Below are 22,513 nucleotides of genomic sequence, written 5' to 3'. Positions count from 1 at the left end.
AGGGTGAGAACCCTGGAAAACATGGTGACTGTATACATACACCAATCAATAAAAATGTACTAAAAGCAGTTATTCCTCTCTATAGTAGACTAGCACATGAATCTCTTCTTGGAAGATGTGTGGAAGGAAGAACTCAAAATTCAAACGAGTCGATATACAACATAATTTGGTCAAAGTGTCCTAAGACTACATTTCTTCATAGACACCGAATTGAATTAGCTGTTCGAAAGGCAGTGGCAGAATATAATTCTGGATTATACTGTACGGTTGTACGACTACAGAAAGAAAGTGGCCTGTCACCAGGTAGAAACACCATAGATATAGCTAGGAGAAGAGACGAAAGAAGAACTAAGCTGTACATGACTCGCACCACTGAAAATATAAGAAGTATAGGCAGATTGTCAGATCAGCTAAACTGAGAGTTGAACAAAAGAAAACAGAAAAGGAAGGTACCACATACAGTGCTGGAGGATTTTAGGCCAACAGAAGATCGGTAAGTTTAAAAAAGAATCAGTTACTGTATAAAAAAACACTTCAGTTTTCTCAATAATCATATTTTTCTATATTTATGAACTTCACTATTGAATAATTCTGAAACTATTAGAGATAAAGAGCTGACATTTTTAGCATATGTTCATCATTATATTATCTGCATTTGGGGGGATGATGAATGTAATCTGAATGATATCAGGATGATAATCAATTATTTGTTTATAATTGTGCAACATTTTTTATTATAATTCATTTAGGCAGCATTTTGAAGTAGTAAAATGCGTCCTAGGAAAATAAAAATACCCACAAATGTAGATCATGATACCAGCTTCACTTTAAAAAAAGATTCATGAATTTATCTAGAATACTTCCAGAGTTATTAAAAAAATTAATATATCCTCATAATGTTATTTTTCTTTCTTTGCAACAATTATTAAATGTTAATAACAATTTATTAGTATATTGTGGGTATTGTGTGAATATGAAGTACCTGCTGTGAAAGTTTCACAATTCTAAATGTAAAAATGTGGAAATTACAAAATTGACCAGCCTATCCCCTTAAAAAACGGTTACACTTATGCTAATTAACCTAATGGCAAATGCTTCAGATAAGTTTTCCGGAGGTAAAATAGTCCCCCATTCGGATCTCCGGGCGGGGACATCTGCAGGACGTCATTTACAGAACATCCTTAAAATTCTCCAATGGAACGCAGGAGGACTTACACAGAGCAAAAAAGCTGAACTACAAACAATCATAGAGGAAAAAGGGATAGATGTATTTATTATACAAGAAGCAAATGTATCAAGAGATCAACTGAAATACTTTCAAATTTCTGGATTCAATATATATATTCTCCTCAATGCAACTCAAACCAAGAAATGGATTCGGAACACCTCAAAATCTGTGCTTCATTGACTGGTCATGATAATATCTTTGAAAAATATTGGAGTGCAAGAGGTCAAATGACTTTATTGTCAAATGCCTGGCATTAGAAAACAACATATTCTCCCCAAATCACGTCAAGTAGCTAGTGGAATTCTTGCAGGTGTTAGAATAAACATTTTATCAAAATTTAAAGTTATAAAGGAAATGCAACAAGAAGACAAAGTAGAAATTATCCAAATTGAAATCTGGAAAGGAAATTCACATTACACCATATATGGAATATACAATCCACCTAATAACAACCCTTGTCTGGATATAATAAATATACACCGAAAAACGATTTTGATTGGCGATTTTAATGGTCATTCACCTAAATGGGGATACAAAGATTATAATGCTAGTGGCAAAACTATTGAAGATCTATTAAATTCAAGCACTTTAGAACTTATTTACAGGAACGACGATTGTCCTACATACTTACATTATAATGGTCAGTGTACAAACCCAGACCTCCTGTTAGTATCATCAAATTTGCAAGATAAGACTACACGTGAAATCAGTGAAGACCTAGGATCAGATCATAGAGCAGTTATTGCATCCATAATACATTAGAACAAACAAAATAATAACAAACCAAAACCAAAATACTCTTGGAATTTTAGAAAAGCTAATTGGGCAAAATTTACAGAAGAGACCGAACAAAAATTATACTCCATTGAATACGAAGTATGTACAGATAAACTCAACAATACAATCTCAAACATAATTCTCGAAGCAGCAAAAAATTGGATTCCAAGAGGACAAATTAAAAACTATAAACCCTTTTGGAATGCAGATCTATCAAAGTTAAAAAAAGAAAGGGACATAGCAAGGAAAAAAACAGAATTGTCCAACAACCCAATAGATACACAAGAATGGCGAAGAAAGGCAGCAAAGTTTAAAAAAGAAATCTATGTAGCCAAGAAAAATGCATTCAGTGAATTTATCGAAAAAGCTGATTATAGAAAAGATGCAAAAAAAATATACAGATATGTAAATAAAATCACATGTCAAAGAGAAACGAGGAAAGAACCACTCAAATTTAATGGGAAAACGTTCACTTCCAGCAGCTCTACTGCCGAGGCCTTTAATAAGCATTATAGCTCTCAACATAAACTTTATCCTGAAGCTAAAAAGAAGCAAAGGCAGATCAAAAAATTTAAGAAGTGTCAAGAACAAACAAACGATATATTCCGCAAAGAATTCACCATAAGAGAACTAGATTCTGCAATCCATGAGTTAAAAGATAAAAAATCTCCTGGATCTGATATAATACATGCAGAATTTCTGAAACACCTTGGACAAAAGGGAAGAAATGCGCTACTGAAATTATGTAACATATCATGGACTTCTACTGTACCTACAGAGTGGAAAAAAGCAATAATTATCCCTATTCTAAAAAAAAGGCAATACAGGTGATGATATAAATAATTACAGACCAATTTCTTTAACAAGTGTCATTGCAACAACAGCAGAACGTATGATTTCAGCGAGGTTAAATTGGTTCTTAGAAAGTAATAACATACTAACAGCAGCACAAACAGGATTCAGACAACACCTATCTACCAAAGAAAATACAATTCAGCTCTCCCAAGATGTCAAAGAATCTTTCAACAAAAATCAAGATACGCTATCAGTTTTCATTGATTTTGAAAAAGCATACGATTCAGTATGGAGGTATAAACTACTTGAAAAACTCACAAAAATAGGCATTCAAAACAACATGCTAAACTGGATCACTCACTTCCTTTCCCAGCGTTTCTGTGCTACAAAATACAATGACAGTACTTCCAAATTCCGACAAATAAAAATGGGCCTCCCACAAGGTGCAGTAGTGAGTACAACCTTGTTTAACATCTACATCAATGATCTCCCCCCAGCTGTTTCAAGTGCAGAAATAAAGACAGCTCTTTTTGCAGACGACATGGTCAAGTGGACATCTTCTCCACAAATAGTCAAATCCAAAACTTCAATGGAAAAGGCTCTGATCCTATTAGAAAAGTGGACTGACAACAATTTGATGACCATAAATACTGATAAAACAACGTTTGAAATATTTAGTCTGAAGAAAAAAATCCCAAAACTAAGAAACTAAAACTACAGTTCAAGAAAACAAACCTGAAACGAAATATTTAGGGACAATTTTTGATTCAAAATTATCTTGGAAAAATCATATTGAAGCAGTAGTAAACAAATCAACAAAAAGACTTCCAATTTTAAAGGAATTAGCTGGAGCAAAGTGGGGTAGTAATCGGCAGACTTTGAACATCACGTACAAAACATTCATCAAGCCAATACTTCTCTACAATGCGGAGGTATTAATTACAGCAAATAATTTCAACCTGAATCGACTAGAAGTATGCCAAAATCAGGCCCTGCAACTAATAACTGGTGCAGAAAAATCAACCCCAATCACGGCAATGCAAGCCCTAACCCAGAACCCTCCAATATGTCTCACTCTAGAGGAGCAGGCACTAACACACCATGAAAAAATGCTACGGTTAACATCAACAAACTGGGAAAAAAGACTGTTACAACCAACCAAGTTGAAAACACAAATAAGTTTCCTGTCCAAAGTCACGGAAATAAAAACAGAATTGAATCTCCCTAAATCTAAAGAAAACATTTTAAGCAGAGAAAACCCTCTAACCTTCGAACCAATTAACATTCAAATAGATTTAGAAGAACCAGTTACAAAATCTGAAACTTCCAAACCTGTACTAAAAGCGCTGGCATTAGAAGCTGTGAACAATAGATACCCACCAGAAGAATGGTTACATATCTACACAGAAGAGTCTACTATCGATAACAACTCAGGATCAGGAATTACGTGTGCGTTATTCTCATTTTATCAGCCAGCAGGACATCATACAACAAATTTTGATGCGGAAATAATGGCTATTCATATCTCACTCCAACACCTACTGTACAGAATAGATAAATTTCAAAATGCTGTCATTCTCTCTGATTCTAAAGCAGCATTATATGCAATAAATTCATATAAAATGATGTCGATCCAAATTAAAGAATGTCACAAAATGATCCAACAACTTCAAAAACTACAGAAAAGAATTCAATTGCAATGGATACCTGCACATTGGGGAATTGCTGGAAATGAAACTGCTGACTTTCTTGCCAAAAAAGGATCCAGTTTAATTCAGAATACAAATACAAGCCTACCTTTTACATCCATCAAAAGACTAATTAAAAATAAATATAAAATCAAGCAAAACCAAGCACTATGTACCAAAGCCAAAGATAAAAAATGGAGAATTTAATAAAAAAACCAGAAATTATTCCAGAAATCCCACGTAAATCTGCAGTAGCAAAATTCAGACTGCTTACAGAACATGATTATTTGGCCAAACACTTGAATAAAATAGGAATTTACACAAATCCAAATTGCCCTCTATGCAACAAAGAAGAAGAAATGACTGAAGATCATCTCATAACCTGTGAAGTTCTACCTGATGGATCCACCACAAAGAAATATTGGAGAGCAAGAACTCTAATGGCTTCGTTGCCAAAGCCCGGCATTACATAACAACAACATTAAGTAGTGAGATAGAGCTTGACGACTCCCTTTAATAAAAGTGAAAAAATAAAAAAAATAATAAGAAACGGAAAAGAAAAGTGTGGGTTAGAAAGTGGATAGGGAGAAGTGAGAAGTGTGCTTGATGCTTTCAGCACTCTTATGCTAGAGATGGCAAATGAAGATTCATAGTAATGTACAGCACAAAATTGTATTATACACCATATTAGTATGGTGTATGGTTTAATACATTATTATTATTAGTAAAAGTTCTTGTATAGTATTGTGGAATATAAAGTTACAACGAACGGAACTGCAGATTGGGACAGCTGGATAAATCTGCAGTGGCGGAACATGCGTTTCAGGATGGGAGGCACGACATACAGTTCCGAGAAACAGACATCCTCAATAACACGTCCAATTACTTCCCCCGCCTATTCAGGGAAGCGATTGAAATCCATAAACATCCAAACAATTTCAACCGTAAAGAAGAGGGTCTGAAACTTAACAACTGCTGGCATCCTGTCCTGAAACGGACTCGTACAAAACCTGTGCACAGCGACGGTACGACGGATGGAAACCGAAATCCTGCGAGTGCTGTCCGCCACGATATTGGAACACAACAACCAGCCCAAGGCCACCGCACTCTAGCGAGCGCGGACCGCCGCAACAACTGTGCGCCACGACCAGCCCAAGGCCACCGGGACCGAGCAGGTGCGAGCCGCCGCGACCAATCAACGCCACGGCCAGTCCAAGGTCACGATCTGACGGACGCGGACCGCCGCGACAACGGAACACCAAGTCTCGGCGCTATAAATAAGGACGAGCAACCAGTCATGTCATCAGTTGCTACAGGTATCCCGAGCAGAAGACTTCGACCGAGGATACCTAACCACTGAAGATGTCTGCAGTAGAAGTAGACGAAACGTCTGGTAACGTCAGCACCAGTAGACCACGGCATCTTAGCCCGGAAGCTCTGTTTCAACAAGAAAAATATATATTTTCGCTGCCAAACACTTCACCATTTTATTTCATCACATACTTCTTAAGACATTCAACTTCTTATGTAGGGTTCCGAAACACTTAACAAGTATGAAAAATACGTTCGTTTGTATCCTGGCAGTAATATTAATGCAATTTTAACACACCAAAAAATGTTGTAAAGTGAGTTTTCAGTACATATCATCACAGCTTTAAAGAAACTATTGAAATAATGTCTATAAACTACAAACAAATATTATATGTAGGCTTCAGATAAACTAGGTTTGAAGATTATGGCTATAGAAACAATTGAGACAAGATACACACGTATGGAGTGTTGACAAATTTATACGGATGAATCTCTTATATCATATTCAAAGGTGCAGAAACTGGGATGAATATGTCCTGCCTTTTCATTTTACTATTCTGTCAGAGAATATACAACAAATTTTTAAGTTACTGCTATTTACATATTACTTACAAATGGCTTTTAGAGAACCTGGAGGTTCATTGCCGCCCTCACATAAGCATGCCATCAATCTCTATCCTGAGCAAGATTAATCCAGTCTCTACCATCATATCTCACCTCCTTCAAATCCATATTAATGTTATCCCCCCATCTATGTCTCGGCCTCACCAAAGGTTTTTTCCCTCTGGTCTCACAACTAACACTCTATATGGATTTCTGTCTATTTACATATATGTTTGCAAAATCTCTTATATAGATTAAATAAATACAGTAACAAATATAAATGACACTGGGGAGGAAATTAAACGCAGAATAAATATGGGAAATGCCTGTTAATATATTCGGTTGAGAAGCTTTTGTCATATAGTCTGCTGTCAAAAAATCTGAAAGTTAGAATTTATGAAGAGTTATATTACCGGTTGTTCTGTATGGCTGTGAAACTTGGACTCTCATTTTGAGAGAGGAACACAGATTAAGGGTGTTTGAGAATAAGGTTCTTAGGAAAATATTTGGGGTGAAGAGGGATGAAGTTACAGGAGAATGGAGAAAGTTACACAACGCAGAGCTGCACGCATTGTATTCTTCACCTGACATAATCAGCAACATTAAAGCCAGACGTTTGAGATGGGCAGGGCATGTATCACATATGGGCGAATCAGAAATGCATATAGAGTGTTAGTTGGGAGACCGGAGGGAAAAAGACCTTTGGGTAGGCCGAGACGTATATGGGAAGATAATATTAAAATGGATTTGAGGGAGGTGGGATATGATGATAGAGACTGGATTAATCTTGCTCAGGATAGGGACCAATGGCGGGCTTATGTGAGGGTGGCAATGAACCTCCAGGTTCCTTGAAAGCCAGTAAGTAAGTAAGAAAGAGTAAATAAATTCTAATTATCAGATTGAAGGGCAGCCATACAGACTATAATCTTACAACAGATCACGAAAAAGGCTAAAATAGCCTACAAGATTTAAGAAAGATGCGTTATCTAACTAAACTACAGAAAAAAAATAGTTGTTTCCTTCCCATTGTGACATGAAAGAAATGAAACAGTAGACTTTTGGCTAAAAAGAAAACTGAAATTTTACAACAATTCAATAACAATTATTCTGTAAAACAACTAATCAGAAGTAAATTCAGATCTGCCCAAAACAATAAAATTTGGATGGAGCAAATGATACTACCTGGAAATTTTGAATAGTTAACCCCGAGATAATCCCTCAAGGGCCTCATAAATCAGGTTGATAACAAGTCATGTCACGATTGTTTGACAAGCCACCTGCACAGGGTAGGAATTTCTTATACATCAGCCCGTGTATTGTGTGATGCAAATGAAGAAATGAACGTGAAACATGTCCAGGGATGCAAAGCATTGCTAGAACAAGATAACATCATAGAAAAATATTGGAGTGCAAGACAGCGATTGACTTATTGTCAAGTGCCTAGACACTGGACCAACAACAATATATCACCTGTACAATATAAGTACAACATTCGTATTTGAAAATATGTAACATTCAGAAAAGTAAACATTACACTACAACCAGATGAAGCTCATGCTGTAAACCTGCTGCATTCCTATGTGGGCTGTACTTTATAATTTGGGTGCGCAACTTGAATAAAATCGATTAGGCACATTACACATAGGGTGATGCAAGAAACATGTTGCATGGCACATGGAGCGTGACACATAACGCCATGTTATTTGATGTAATGAGTTGTTCAGTATGGAGTCATCGGATGATGAAGATCTCCCGCTATAGGCAATAATAAGAATGCGAAGATAAAGGTGTAGGTTTTGGATTCATTGGTTGAAAATCGTGGTGCTTGTAATGTTTTATTGGTAGAGTTAGCACAGCATCCAGACAAATTCACAGAATATTACAGAATGTCGAAAGAATTATTTGAAGATGCGACAAATTGTGAATATTCCTAATAGATGGAAAACATGTATGAGCATTACACAAGCACATGGAATTTTCACTCTGATTTCTGTTGAAGACTTGGGTAGAAATAGTATTGGTGCTATGGTTGCCAACTGTTTTTGAAGAAAATATGGGAGACTAAGTGGTCTACAATATTTCACCTAAAAAATTGAAAAATTATTCAATTCAGTTAGCGGCACTAAAAACAATTTTATTCTACATTTTGGCAGTTAGGCTTAAATTAAAGTATTTTGAGATATTTTACCTAGCGTAATAGTTTCAAACAAATTGTAAAAATTTCCTACATGAGTAATTGAAGTTGACTGTGATTTGCAGTTCTGATTTGATTAAAGTGTCGCGCTCCTTTTTCGGACATCTGAGGATTGCGAGACTTCATATGTGAGTATAGGTATATATCAATGTTAACAAGCTTGTTAAAATTGGCCATAAAGTCATTTAAATATGTGCTCCTGCATATATGACTTACCAGTGTATGTCTAAAATGCAGGTAGCAGGCCATTGATGATATAATGAGGAGAGTTTGGCTGGCACCTTGGATTGTGTCCCGGCATAGCTCAGTTGGAAAGAGTGCTCAGCACGCAGAGTTGAGAGGTCCTGGGTTCGATTCCCGGTGCTGGAACGAATTTTTCTCAAAATTAATAGGTATCTACATGTTGACTACTAACAAAAAATAGTAGTCTCGATTATTCAATGAGGATGGCGAGACCTCATATATGAATGTATGTATATATATGTTCACTTACTGTTCATAAAAGAAAACACTCTTTGTATAAGCTTAGCTGCACATTTCAGTCCATCTCTGGAACAACAGAATCCATCATATAAATCACCTTCAACTATGTGAAAATTAAATGTTTCAATTAATTTTTACATTATGTAAAAATAAGGTAGAAAAAGGCTCAAAGAGAAGAGAAATGCGGAAGTCGGGAGACTGTTAAAAATTGGATGGTGCTGTATGTTCAAAAATGGGCGAACCAATGTCCATGATGAAGAGAGAAGTGGTCGACCGAGTATCGTGAATGCAGATCTGATTCGTTTGGTTGACGAAAAGGTTAGAGCAAACCGCAGATTTCCCATGTCAGAGCTGAGTGGGGATTTTCCACAGTTTAGTCGTACTCTTCTGTACAAAATGATTACCAAAGATTTGGGCTACTGGAAACTTTCTGCCAGATAAGTGCCTAAACTTCTTTCTGAGGAACAAAAGGCTCAGCGAATGGGAGCAGCACTGTCCTTTCTTGAGCGTTACAAAATAGAAGGCGATGCTTTTCTCGATCAGATTGTGACAGGAGATGAGACTTGGGTGCGTATGTGAATGCAGAAACAAAGCTTCAATCAATGCAGTGGGACCATACTCACTCCCTGAAAAAACCCACAAAGTGTCGTCAAACACTTTCCACGAGGAAACCTATGGCAACTGTGTTCTGGGACAGAAAAGGAATTTTGCTAGTGGAGTTCTTGGAGAGGAATGCCACAATTAACGCTGAGTGTTACTGTAACACACTAACAAACTTGAAAAGGGCCATTCAAAACAAACGTCGTGGCATGTTGAGCTCTGGGGTGATTTTCCTGCATGGCAACGCCCGGCTGCATACAGTGCGTCGTAATGCGACCAAACTGCAAGAGTTCAACTGGGAAGTATTGGATCATCCTCCCTATAGCCCAGATTTGGTGCCTAGCGATTACCATCTCTTCATGCATATGAAGACGTGGCTTGGCTCGAAGTGCTTTGACGATGACGAAGAGTTGAAAACCAGCGTCGTAAGTTGGCCGAATTCTACGATTGCAGAATTTCAAAGCTCGTCAAATGCTATGACAAGTGTCTCAATGTGACTGGGAACTGTGTGGAAAAATAAATTAGAGTGTACAATTTCAAACGTATTGTAACCCAATTCTGTAACGTCATTCACAGGTTTGTAAGAAATAAACGGTTACTTTATGAATAGCCCTCGTAGAACAAAGATACATATTGATTGCGTAGGCTTCCACGGCTGGTGTACATGGTGTGTGGATAAGCTTCAGGGCTTCTACCGCGTTGTCTTGGTGTTATTGGCTGACGTTTCGACTGCTGTGTTGTGGTCATCTTCAGAGCAGTTGTTGGATGCTCTGCTCTGAAGATGACCACAACACAGCGGTCAAAACGTCAGCCAATAACACCAAGACAACGCGGTAGAAGCCCTAAAGCTTATCCACACACCAAAGATACATATTGCTTTTTATATAAAAACATTCTAGCATCCCCAGAAAGAGTAAGTTACATACTCGTGCTCAGAGGGCATTCCACATAACGTTAAGATATTTTATTAAATACTATAACAGAGTAAAAAATAAAAAAAAAATAAAAAAGAACAAGAAAAAACATATCACAATAATTTAACTTTAAATTTTCTCTCTACACAGCAATTTTTAATTTAATTTTTTAAATAAGGAGCATTAGTAAATTGTATATTTGGGAATTTAGCTATTAAGTTACCATGTTATAAAGCCTTGGACCGAAGTTGCTACTGTGATTATATGCTACAGCTGTGATACATTTAGGTTCTGTTAAGCATAATATATGTTTTCTGATCTTTTGGTTTTATATTTGTCAGTGATGTCAAAGCAAGCGCATTTTTCTGACCTTGACGTCATGCACAGGCATCAAGCGCTAAGTATGGAAAGAGGAAGGATTGTGTACATAAGTAAGCAGCCTGTAGGATTAAGAAAACAGTGGTGCACAAACTTCAAACAGAACGTGACATTTTATGTCGTTATTTTTATATGGCTTCTTTCTGTTTGATATTATCTACATTGTCTGTAAAACAAAAGTACTAATACCAATTTCTTAATATTGCAGTTGTGTTTTAAATGTTAATAACATAATAAAGAGATAAGAAGGAATATTCACATAAATTCCATAGTAGTACAACTATCCTGTACTAAATGGATGAAACACATCATTCATAAAGAAAGTGATATCCCAAAAAAAGAGATTGGGTATGACATGACAAGTGTAATTGATTAAGTGTAACTAATATTCCGTAACAAAACTCTTATCGCATTATGCTTTTAAGGTGCTATTGGTGAGCAACTTCCTATCATCAGAATATTAAATTATTTTCTCGAAATGTGCTGAAGCTATAGAGCTGACATTTTTACAATACATGGGGACGCATCTTTTGCTTATGATGTAACAGTAGTTGCTCTGTTAATAATTCATTTCCATGCGAATATTTTCAAAACTTTCAATACACTATCTTCAGTAATATGCATTTACGGTATATTAAATTAACGAAAACATTCTGTAAGGCTACTAAATAAATAGGCCTATATCTGAAAATTTCACTTTTCTATAAAGAAAGTTGAGAAAATATTTCTTTTGAACAATCAAACTTGTGAAAAGTGAACATTGAAATTAAAACTTACATTCTTATAATGCACTTATACTTCCAGACAAATCTAAAAATTAACATGGATACAGTTTTAATAAGTTCTCTTCCCTTTATCTATTGAATCAGTGCTGGCCATCCCAGAACATAGCTCGACCAAGCGGCATATACGACCTCTTTCTTCTGTCTCTTTCCTTTCAGCTGTAAAGTGCTCAGGGTCTCCTGAGCTCTAAAGCGCGCGCTTGCTCCTGTGGGCATCAATTGAAATCACTGATTTATGTGAATATAAATTAAATATATTTCGGTTTTTATGTACGAAATTCAATAATACATTGTTATAAATTTAATGGAAGTCAAATATTTTAAATCCTGAATACAACAGTTCTGAAGGGTAATCAAGAGTTTATTAAGGCATAATTGTATTATTCTTTTTTGTAGCAGAGTTATTGGCATGAGGGAGGTACTATTAGCATTGTATTAACTTCGTACTTTCTTAAACATCAACCATAGTACACCAACTATTTACTTTTCTTACACATACTGCTACCACCACCATCATTAAAAATTTTGATCAACACTTCAACCATTAATGCTTCATTATACTACTCTGATTGCTCTCTGCAATTTGTTTAGTTGGTTATTTAACGACCCTGTATTAACTACTAGGATATTTGGCATTGATTGTATTGGTAATAGCGTGATGGTATTTAGCAAGATGAGGCCGAGAGTTCACCATAGATTACCTGACATTCGCATTCGTCTTATGGTTGGAGAAAACCTCGGAAAAAACTACCAGTAATGAGCACAAGCTGGAATCTAACCCATGCCCAAGTGCAACTTTGGATCAGCAGGATCCTTGTCCTTGTAAGCTTTTTATTTGTTATACACATTAATGGTAACATTTTCACAATTCACTTTTTTGCTTTAAAAAGCTAACAATTATTGTGTCTACTTACTGATTGATGTCCACGTTTTTCTTCAGTGATACCGTACACCGCAGCATAGAATAATGAATCCACAGAGAACTTGATTTCTTCTTTTCACTTTTCATTGAAAAATATTCCAGCATAAACTTTTCAGAAATATTCTCTACTTTTTTTTTTACACCACTCTTCAAACTTCTTATATTCCTCTTCATAAATCTGTCACGATTTTGTTGGAATTAATAAATCAGTACAGCTGTTAATGCAATACCATTGACACTTATATTTATAAATAGTCATGGTGACAGTACCGACAATAATAACATTCTTCAAATGTTTCTTGTACATGGCCCTCTATATGAATCGATCACCTACAAAGCAAATGTATATAGCTTCAAATGTTTCTCGTACAAGGCCCTCTATATGAATCGATCACCTACAAAGCAAATGTATATAGCTGGCAATAAAAATTTTACATTTAGACAATATTCAATTTTACATTATTTTTTTTATCAAAGCAGATGAAACTTTGTACGGTACACATGTCGTAACTTCATATTACAATAGTAGACTGGTTATCAAACTCGGCCTGCAGCCTTGTTTGGTTTGTTTTGTGCATTTATAATCGTTAGTTGAGTGTTTAGTTTTGTGTTGTGGGTTTATATTCGTTTGCTGAGTGTTCCATTTACACAGAAACATTTACATAGACCTAAAAATAGTGAAATAAGTATAGTTGTAGTGTTCTGTTTATTTATAGTTGTTATATTTAGTTGGATAAGTTGTCAATTATGCCTAAGAAGAAAAGTATTAGATCTGTACTTAGTTCTGCTCTGAATGAAAGAAGATGGGGTCCTAAAACAGTGAAACAAATTGAGAAAAAATTCTCGTTTTTCATGAAATTGTTCAAAGTGACCACCAACAGCATCCAAACACTACTGATGCCGCTGAACTGCTCCACGAACTAAGTTCCGTAATGTGTCCAGTGTCATAGCTGCACATGACGTTAAATTTTGATTTGTTCTCGTAGCACATCCAGTGTAGCTGGCGTTTCCCAATAAACAACATCCTTTAGGGTCCCCCATATGTAGAAATTGGTGTTAGGTCTGGGGACTGTGCTGCGTACTCGACAGCACCTCTTCGACCTATCCATTAAGCTACAATTTCCCCGAAAATGAGAATTTTATCTGAATTTGTTCTTAAGTTATTTATAAACAAACAGTGTATACTTTTTTTTGGGCTAATCTGTATTTTAAGTCATGTTATGTTACATTAAAATTAAATTTCAAATCAAAATTCTGAAGAAATTTTAAGAAAACAGTAATAATAAATCTTGGTCAGTATTACTTACTGAAAAAGAATATATAAGGTATCTGATTCTTTTCGACATGATTCAGTAGCAAAATTTCGGATGCTAACTGGTCATGACTGTTTGCAGCACCCTGTTTAAAATTGAAATTTTTTGTTCACCAAAATGCATCCTGTGTAATCTAGAAGACTCTTTGATGAATCAAGAACATTTACGAAAATGTCCAGCTTTGGCATCAGATTTTTTGGATTCGGACTCTAAATTATACTGCAAAGTTAGAAGGTGAATGGAGAACTTCCAAGTGTCTGGGCAATAGATACTGCTGCTGCTACTATGTTACATTAAACCAAGTTTTATTTAATTTCCATTTCGACATGTACAAAACACAGTTCTGAATTCATTTATACTTTAGATTGCATTAATGCAATTTCTCCAAAGTATCATTTGTCTCTACTTGGCAATGCATAAACAATGTCACATTACAAAAATTCTGCTAACAAGTTTGGAGTTAGACCTTCTATATAACCCTAAATTATATGTGTTTTTTAGGTTTTCACGGTGAATGTGATTTGGATATTGCACTATGTCCTGGAGCTAACATTTCTAACGTTTCGAAACTACATACAGGTTCCATGATCAGGGCAGAGAGCCTAGGCAAGACCAGACAGTTCGCCTACTCTGCTGGGCATGTAGCGCCTGGCCGTTCCACGTGCTGAGCTCAAATGACAAATTCTGAGGGGAATATCTGTCAGTGACTAAGCTCTTAAGAGGCTTTTGAGGCTCATATAGCCTACCGGTACATATATATTCTTATATGAGGTCTCGCCATCCTCATTGAATAATCAATGAATCGATTCCAGGTGCTGGAACGAATTTTTCTCAAATTAATAGATATTTACAGTATAGCTATCAGGATGCTGCATTGGAGTTAAATCGCTCGCTTGAACTTGGTCGAGTGTCGCACCCTTGAGTGAGGTAAGATCGGTCGTGATACGCTCGTAATAAATAGAAGCACAGTACAAGGTCACCTCACCAACATGTCTTATCTTGTATGGAAGGCGGCAAATAAGATACACATATGTTTTGCTCACACGGTAAAAATAAGGCTTTATTTTCTGCGTTTATGACAAACGTTTAATGGAACAGTCAGTGGAACGTACCAAAACAGGAACATGAAGTTATAAATAGAATAGTATGAAAAACTTCGATATACAGTTATTATTGCTAATTCATAATTATTCAGTATTTGATTTACCACATATATAATTTGATAGGTCCATACATAGATGACTGAACGAATTGAGCAAAGATACTGCATCAAATTTTGTCTAAAGCTTGGTGATTCTCAAAGTCAAACAATTCGTAAGATTCAGCAGGTGTTTGGGGAATATGTGATGGGTGTAACACAAATTATGGAGTGGTTCAACTGACTCAAAGATGGCCGCACATCAGCGGAGAGTGAGCAGCATTGTGGCAGGCCCCAAACTGTTCGGAGTGGAGCCGTTGTTGAGAGGGTGCGAAATTTGGTGATGGCAGATCGTCGTTTGACCGTGCGGGAGATTGCCGAAGAGATTGGAGTGAGTAAAGATTCTGCACATGCAATTTTGCGTGATGATTTGAACATGAACCGAGTGGCTGCGAAATTCGTGCCCAAGTTGTTGTCCCCGGAACAAAAAGACCTCCGTCGTGACGTTGCACAGGACCTTCTGGACACCGCCAACACTGATCCTGGGTTTCTGAACATCGTGATAACTGGAGATGAGTCATGGGTGTACGGGTACGACCCAGAAACAAAAAGACAGTCGTCGCAATGGAAGCATCCCGAGTCTCCAAGGCCGAAGAAAGTGCAGCAGGTGCGAAGCAAAATCAAGGTGATGCTGACTGTTTTCTTTGATGTCCGTGGAATTGTGCATCACGAATACGCACCGGAAGGACAAACGGTGACAAAGGAGTACTATCACGATGTTCTCCGGCGACTCCGTGATGCAGTTCGGCGCAAAAGACCAGACATGTGGACGGCGAACAACTGGCACTTGCATCACGACAACGCCCCCGCACATTCATCCCAATTGATCCACACTTTCTTGGCCAAACATGGAATTACAACCGTTCGCCAACCTCCCTACTCTCCAGACCTGGCTCCTTGCGACTTCTGGTTGTTTCCAAAATTGAAGACACCACTGAAAGGATCCCGTTTTGAGAGTAGAGAAGAGATAATGCGGAACCCGACGACGGAGCTGAACACCATTCCAAAAGAAGACTTCCAGAGGTGTTTCCGGCAGTGGAAGGATCGATGGGCTAAGTGTGTGCAAGCACAAGGGGCCTACTTTGAAGGGGATTAGGGTCCCAACCCCGTCAGGTGTTTGAAATATTTTTTCTGGCTAAAGGTCGGATACTTTTTAGACAGGCCTCGTATACTTAATACACAATTACAGTTCAATACCCACACATTATTCGACATCATGATACATAGCACCAAACAAACACCCCCACCATAGGAGCAACTCACCCCCACCCCTACAACTGACGAATGCAAATGGCAGTATGCAAGATCAACAGGAACATCAGTAGTTCGTAGGATACTGAAGATGATGCAGAACCGGCATCAAAACGGGCTGTCTGTCTAAGGTACATAATCTTTTTAAAAAATTTTAACACTTTTAACGTGTATTTAAACAATTATAAATTTTTTAAACAAAGTGTTAACATGAACCAGAATCAATGACATTAAAAGTAGCTCGTGATTCAGCCAGAAAACAAGCAGAAGAGAACAGTAATAGAGACAATTTTATAGACTGGAAACTTGTAAAGTGGCCACATTTAAGAAAGAAGTACTCTCAGCCAAAAGGCAAAGTTTTAACAATTTCATCTCTAAAATGGTCTATAGAAAAGATGGTATAAAAGCTTACCCGAATTTATATCTAATATCACAAAGAGTAATCCACCAAGTAACTCACTTATAATTTACAAAAATACACAACTAACAGACCCCCAGGTTATTGAAAATGCCTTTCTAAGTACATATGCAATAATACATAGAATCACAACAACTCATAAAAAGTTAGAAAAAAGCATGAAAAAAATATGAAGGTGAACAAAAGAAGTGTGTTTGCATGAACACAAGAGAAGTGTTTGTTGCTAGTTTCACAATCTATGAACTAGATGCAGCTATTGGGACTCTTAAATGCAATGAAGTCTCTGGTCCAGATTTAATTCATTCAGAATTTATCAAGAACCTTGGAGACAAGTCTTAAAAACCATACTGAACGTTTTACAGTACCAGGATCTGCTAACTGAAAAAGAAAACCATTACCAGTATTATACCCATTTTGAAGAAAGGTAAAACTTCATCTAATATTAATAACTACAGACCTATTTCTCTGACAAGCCAGATATGGAAAATATGGAAAGAATGATTGCTGCACATCTCAATTCGTTCCTTGAATCCAACAACTTGTTTTCAAAATAGCAATCTGGGTTTATACAATACCACTCACCCAGTGGTGATATTCAAAAAGTTTAACAATCAGTTCTCTCGTGTATGTTAAACATATACAGTATATGCCCATGGTAATTCCAAATATTACCTAGAAATATTTTAACAACCGGTTCGTCAATACTGGTGCGAGCTGGCCGAATATCACCACTGCACTCACCTAATGAACAAGTTGTTTATTTCAGTCAGAGTGTTAAAAAAGCCATGAACAAAAAAGAAGAGACTGCAGTTGTTCATATTTAAAAAAAATTTCTTGAGTTGTCAGATTTCTGTCATCACTTACTTTTTAGTTTCACAAAAATTAGACTTCAACAAACAAAATTTGATAACACAATCTCAAGGGAAAAAATGGAACTCTCTGCATCATAATCCACAGTTAATTCCCAATTTACAGCGCAAATCGTCTGTAATTGCATTTAGATTGGCAACAGGCCATGACTGTTTGGCCAAGCACCTGCATAGAATTGCACTATATCAATCCCCTAACTGCTCATTGTGCAATTCAAATCAAGAAATGGATTCTGAACACCTCAAAATCTGTGCTTCAGTGGCTGACCATGACAATATCTTTGAAAAATATTGGAGTGCAAGAGGTTAAATGACTTTATTGTCAAACACCTGGCATGAGAAAACAACAACTTACTTACAAATGGCTTTTAAGGAACCCGGAGGTTCATTGCTGCCCTCACATAAGCCCGCCATCGGTCCCTATCCTGAACAAGATTAATCCAGTCTCTACCATCATATCCCACCTCCCTCAAATCCATTTTTTATATTATCCTCCCATCTACGTCTCGGTCTCCCCAAAGATCTTTCTCTCTCCAGCCTCCGAAATAACACTCTATATGCATTTCTGGGTTCGCTCATACGTGCTACATACCCTGCTCATCTCAAACGTCTGGATTTAATATTCCTAATTATGTCACATTATCAATATTCCCTTCAGGTAAAAATTAATTATGATTACATTAGTAATTCAAATTATTATAATCAATAATATTCATAATAATACATGCACACACTTATAAATGCTATCACTGAATATCTATACATAAAACTTCCCTAGAGGAACACAAAGAGATTCACTACAAGCACCTATTGGCGAGCGAACGACTGACAGAGAGAAATGTTTTGCAAGTGGACTTTATGCCTGGCCAGGAACCAGTACCTGCGTTTTAAATCTCAACAGTTGCGAGGTTGTCAAATCTTTTGCGAGAGTTGTACCAGTAAACTTTTTGTTTTTTGTTTTTTAATTTTCTCATGTATCCCTTAATGAATTTATTCTTTTTAGCCTCATTTTTTATATTACAGAGAATGGATTTTGCTTCTGCATTGAACTGACGCACACTTCAATTCTATTGGTATTATATTTGCCTCTTTGTCTCATTATATGGTTCTTTGCTTCAGTAAAGTCTCATTTTACAAACCTATGGATCAACAATTGGCTCTCTTCTGACAAAGGAAAAATTTTACAGTCTGTACAAAAGAAACCAAATGACCTGGAAATGTACAAAAACTTGCACAGACATGTTCAAACATTTTTAACAAGAGCCAGAACAGGTCACATTGTCACTCAATTATACCTACACCGATTTCACATTTCTGATAATCCTACTTGTCTGTGGTGTAATAATCATGATGAAGATCTGGAACACATTCTTCTATACTGTCCATCCATAAACCACAAAAGAAGTAAATTAAAATCATCAGTACCAGTTGCAGAAGACACAGCCCTGCAGTATATATTGACTACACCCCACCTCTGGCTACTAGCAACAGGCATCTATAATGAACACCGATCAAAATACCCCTCATTTCTCGTGAAAAACAACTGAATAGACTGTTGTCAGCAAACAGCTGGATACATTAAGAAGATTGATTGATGTATCCCTTAATGAAATAAGCTGAAAATTTACAAGGTTTTTATTCACATCTTCATTCACAAAAACCACTACTTGAAATAAAAATTTTTTCTGCCATATCTTAAAATTTCGAAATTTTGGAATCTTTTTTTTGTACAACCAAACATCATTTCCCCCTTAGCTCCCACAATTTTAAAAGTATTTTTAAACTCTTGTGTCCATCCTGTTCCAGTAGGTTGTGGCAGCAGTGTGAATTAATATCATCCAATTATTTGTAGTGTTACTGTAGTTAGTAATTTTTAAATTTTTTAAATTTTCCTGAAAATTTTCATTCAAATATTTTTTTTTATTTCTTCTATTAGTAATAAGATATTAATTTACATTTTGGATCATGATATATATATCATCCACGTAAAATTTCATGCAATTATCTTTAATAGTTTCTTCATTATGAGCGAAATGGTTTGAAAATTTTAAAAAATTTTAACTTTCAGAGAACAAGCAACAAACTTACAGACAGGTGGTGTTGACTAGAACTCTCTTGGTGCATATTTTGGGCCATAGCTCGGAAACTAATTTAGGAATTTATCAAATTCTTTCACAGACAAAAAGAGAAAATTCTGTACTCCAGATTTTGGACAAAATAAAATATATCTGTTTTTTGTATCAGTTAAGCTGGAAGTTCCCCCTAAAATAATTTTAGGTTACTTTTGTAATATTAGGAGAATCAGTATGAGCATTAAAAAATATATAACCTAGAACAGAATTTCAGCAGTATAACAAGTCGATAATGAATGTATTCTGGATTTCAATCAAAAATATATGGCAATCCTACATAACAAGATAATCCTGTGCTGTCCAGCAATGGAGGAAAACATATTGGGGTTTTAGTTCGATGGTGTGTGATCTGTCACTGGTATGTTTACAAAACTTTCGTCTGTTAGTACGTGTTGTAGATAGAATAATATTATTTTAGTGTATTTGACCGTTTGTAAGTAGTATAAAGGAATGTATAGGCCTACAGAGAGTTCCCATGCAGACCAGTCCCACTCCAACCTCCAACAAATCTGTTGTAGGATGGCAAGTGGTCAGGTGTACTGACAAGTCTGTGCATACTTCTCTACACTGACAAGTCCCACTCCACTCCTTACCACTTAGCTCCCTCAGGACAGGTGCTCTGCACTACTGTCATTAAGCCGTTGAAACATTACTACCTGGGACTGTTCTGTATAAGAACTCTCTGTAAGTTATATATAAGAAAATAAGTGAATACAGCCTACCGGTAGGCCTATAATACATGTTGGTTCAGTGAAAATAGAATATATTATGTTAGTAGGGTAAATAATTGTAAAATTTGATGAAAAGATTGAAAAATTTCCGTAACATGGGCAAAAGACCCTTTAAACAGAGTAATAAATCTAGGGTTTTGATAAAGAAATGGTGAAAACCTAACCTAAAAAACAGTGAAGAATGGGTTTAAACTGAAAATATGGAAATACTATAACAAAGAACTTCACCTGTGGTAGAATCTGTTCCATCTACAACAAGTGCTAGTCATAAAAATCCCAATTATAGAGCTTTCGAGATTATAGATTCAGGCATAATTCAAACAGATCTTGACTGTGCAGAGTAATGTTGTGTTTTCATTGTGGTAAGGGAACTCTAAAGACAAAAATAACTATAATATCAGGCTTTGCCTTTAAAATATTAGTAATCTGTCAAGAGTTCTAGCACCTCACTGTTGCATTTTTCACCAAAGAACAGAAAAATGTGTGAATAATTGCTTTTTAACATTTTTTTTTAATTCTGCTTAGACCTTGAAAGTTTTAGATCAGTGATCATCAACTCGCGTATGAGCGGGCGTGGGCAGTGCTTGGCTGATGCGTGCTTGCTGTACCAGGCAGAGGACTAGTTTGTGACGTTGTGTTGTAGTGAACAGAGGCGGTTCTTGCCATCCATTCAAACAAGAGATGTAAGGAGCAGAAAACACTTCAAAACGTAGGCCACACTGAAGAAATACAACTTACAGATGCATTATACAACTAACAGGAACGAATATGGCAGATACAAAGAGAAGAGCGTGCAGCATTAATTCAACAATTCAAGGAAACTGAGCTAGAAGTTGTTTAAGATCACAATGTTAGTGAATCGGCTGTGCGACTCAGTTATAAAATTTCACTTGTAATAGTAAAATATTAGAAACCTTTTAAAGATTGAAAATTTGAAGAATGTTTAATTATAACTGAAGAATTTTTCTCACAACAAGTGTAGGAGTTCGAATCTATCAGTTTGTGTCCTTCCACTATGATGCATCCCATCCGAGGTCTAGCCAAGGACGTTCAGGTGCAATTAGTAATTGTTTGTCAGTCTTTCATTTGTTATTCTTTGGCAGTAGATGAAAATACTTATGTGAGCGATAATCCCCAACTGGTGATTTTTGTAAGAGGCGCTATTGAAAACCTTTAGGTTAAGGAGAGTTCTTATATATTGTTCTCATAAAAGATACTACTACTGGTTCCGATATTTTCATGTAGAGGCTGTAGAAATTATTTTGGACTCCCTTGGAATAAACTTATATCCTTGGCAAGCAATGGTGCTCATTCCATGGTTGGAAGTAAAACGGGTGTAATAAGGAGTCTAAGGGACAAAGTGAAAAGCGTTAATTTATCCCATGAAATTATTTCTTAGCGATCTGTCATAATATAGTAAAGTGTGGTGACTAAGTCGTGGCAAATTATTGGATAGGTTCTTTGAACTGAGGGAGGAAACATCATCGTTCACGGAGGAAGAAGAAAAGTCTGTATCATAAGTGAAAAATGAAAAAATGGATTTGTGAACTTGCCTTCTTAATGGAATTACCTGAATGCTTTAAAGTGTTTTCTACAAGGTAACAACAAGATTATTACAAAGTTATATGACAGTGAAGGCGTTTAATATGAACCCATCTCTAATTATGGAACCTTAGCTTAACTGAAAGGATAAGTTACATCACATTTTTCAAAATTAACAACGATATAGGCATACTAGTTTCTTAAGACTTTGGATTTCGAAGAATACATTCACACATCATGCAATGTGCGCCAGGAATTTGATTCGAGATTTAAAGACTAGGAAAATTTTCGATTTGATTTTCGATTATTATTCGTAATTGGAACTTATTGATTTACTTTATGATAGTGAATTGAAGGACAAATATCAAAACAAAAGAAGTTGTT

At 36.2% G+C, this 22,513-nt stretch overlaps 1 protein-coding gene across 2 annotated transcripts in view; it reads right to left on the bottom strand.

The window, feature by feature from the left end:
* The window catches only part of LOC138692856 (uncharacterized), a 104,640-nt gene that overhangs the window by 20,143 nt on the left and 61,984 nt on the right, over positions 1-22,513 (bottom strand). Inside the window, exons 4-5 of one of the 2 annotated variants that reach the window (XM_069816141.1) lie at positions 9,090-9,145; positions 8,813-8,959 (exon numbers count right to left, since the gene is read on the bottom strand). In XM_069816141.1, coding sequence (XP_069672242.1) covers positions 9,135-9,145 — 11 coding nt within the window. In that variant the 3' untranslated portion in view covers positions 8,813-8,959; positions 9,090-9,134. The remainder of the gene's footprint in view (positions 1-8,812; positions 8,960-9,089; positions 9,146-22,513) is intronic. The other variant, XM_069816140.1, reaches the window with a different exon arrangement.

This window comes from Periplaneta americana, chromosome 17 (assembly GCF_040183065.1).
Source record: "Periplaneta americana isolate PAMFEO1 chromosome 17, P.americana_PAMFEO1_priV1, whole genome shotgun sequence".
In the NCBI taxonomy this organism is placed as follows: domain Eukaryota; kingdom Metazoa; phylum Arthropoda; class Insecta; order Blattodea; family Blattidae; genus Periplaneta; species Periplaneta americana.
Note: the sequence above shows the minus strand (reverse complement) of the source record. Positions and strands in the feature narration are given on the sequence as shown.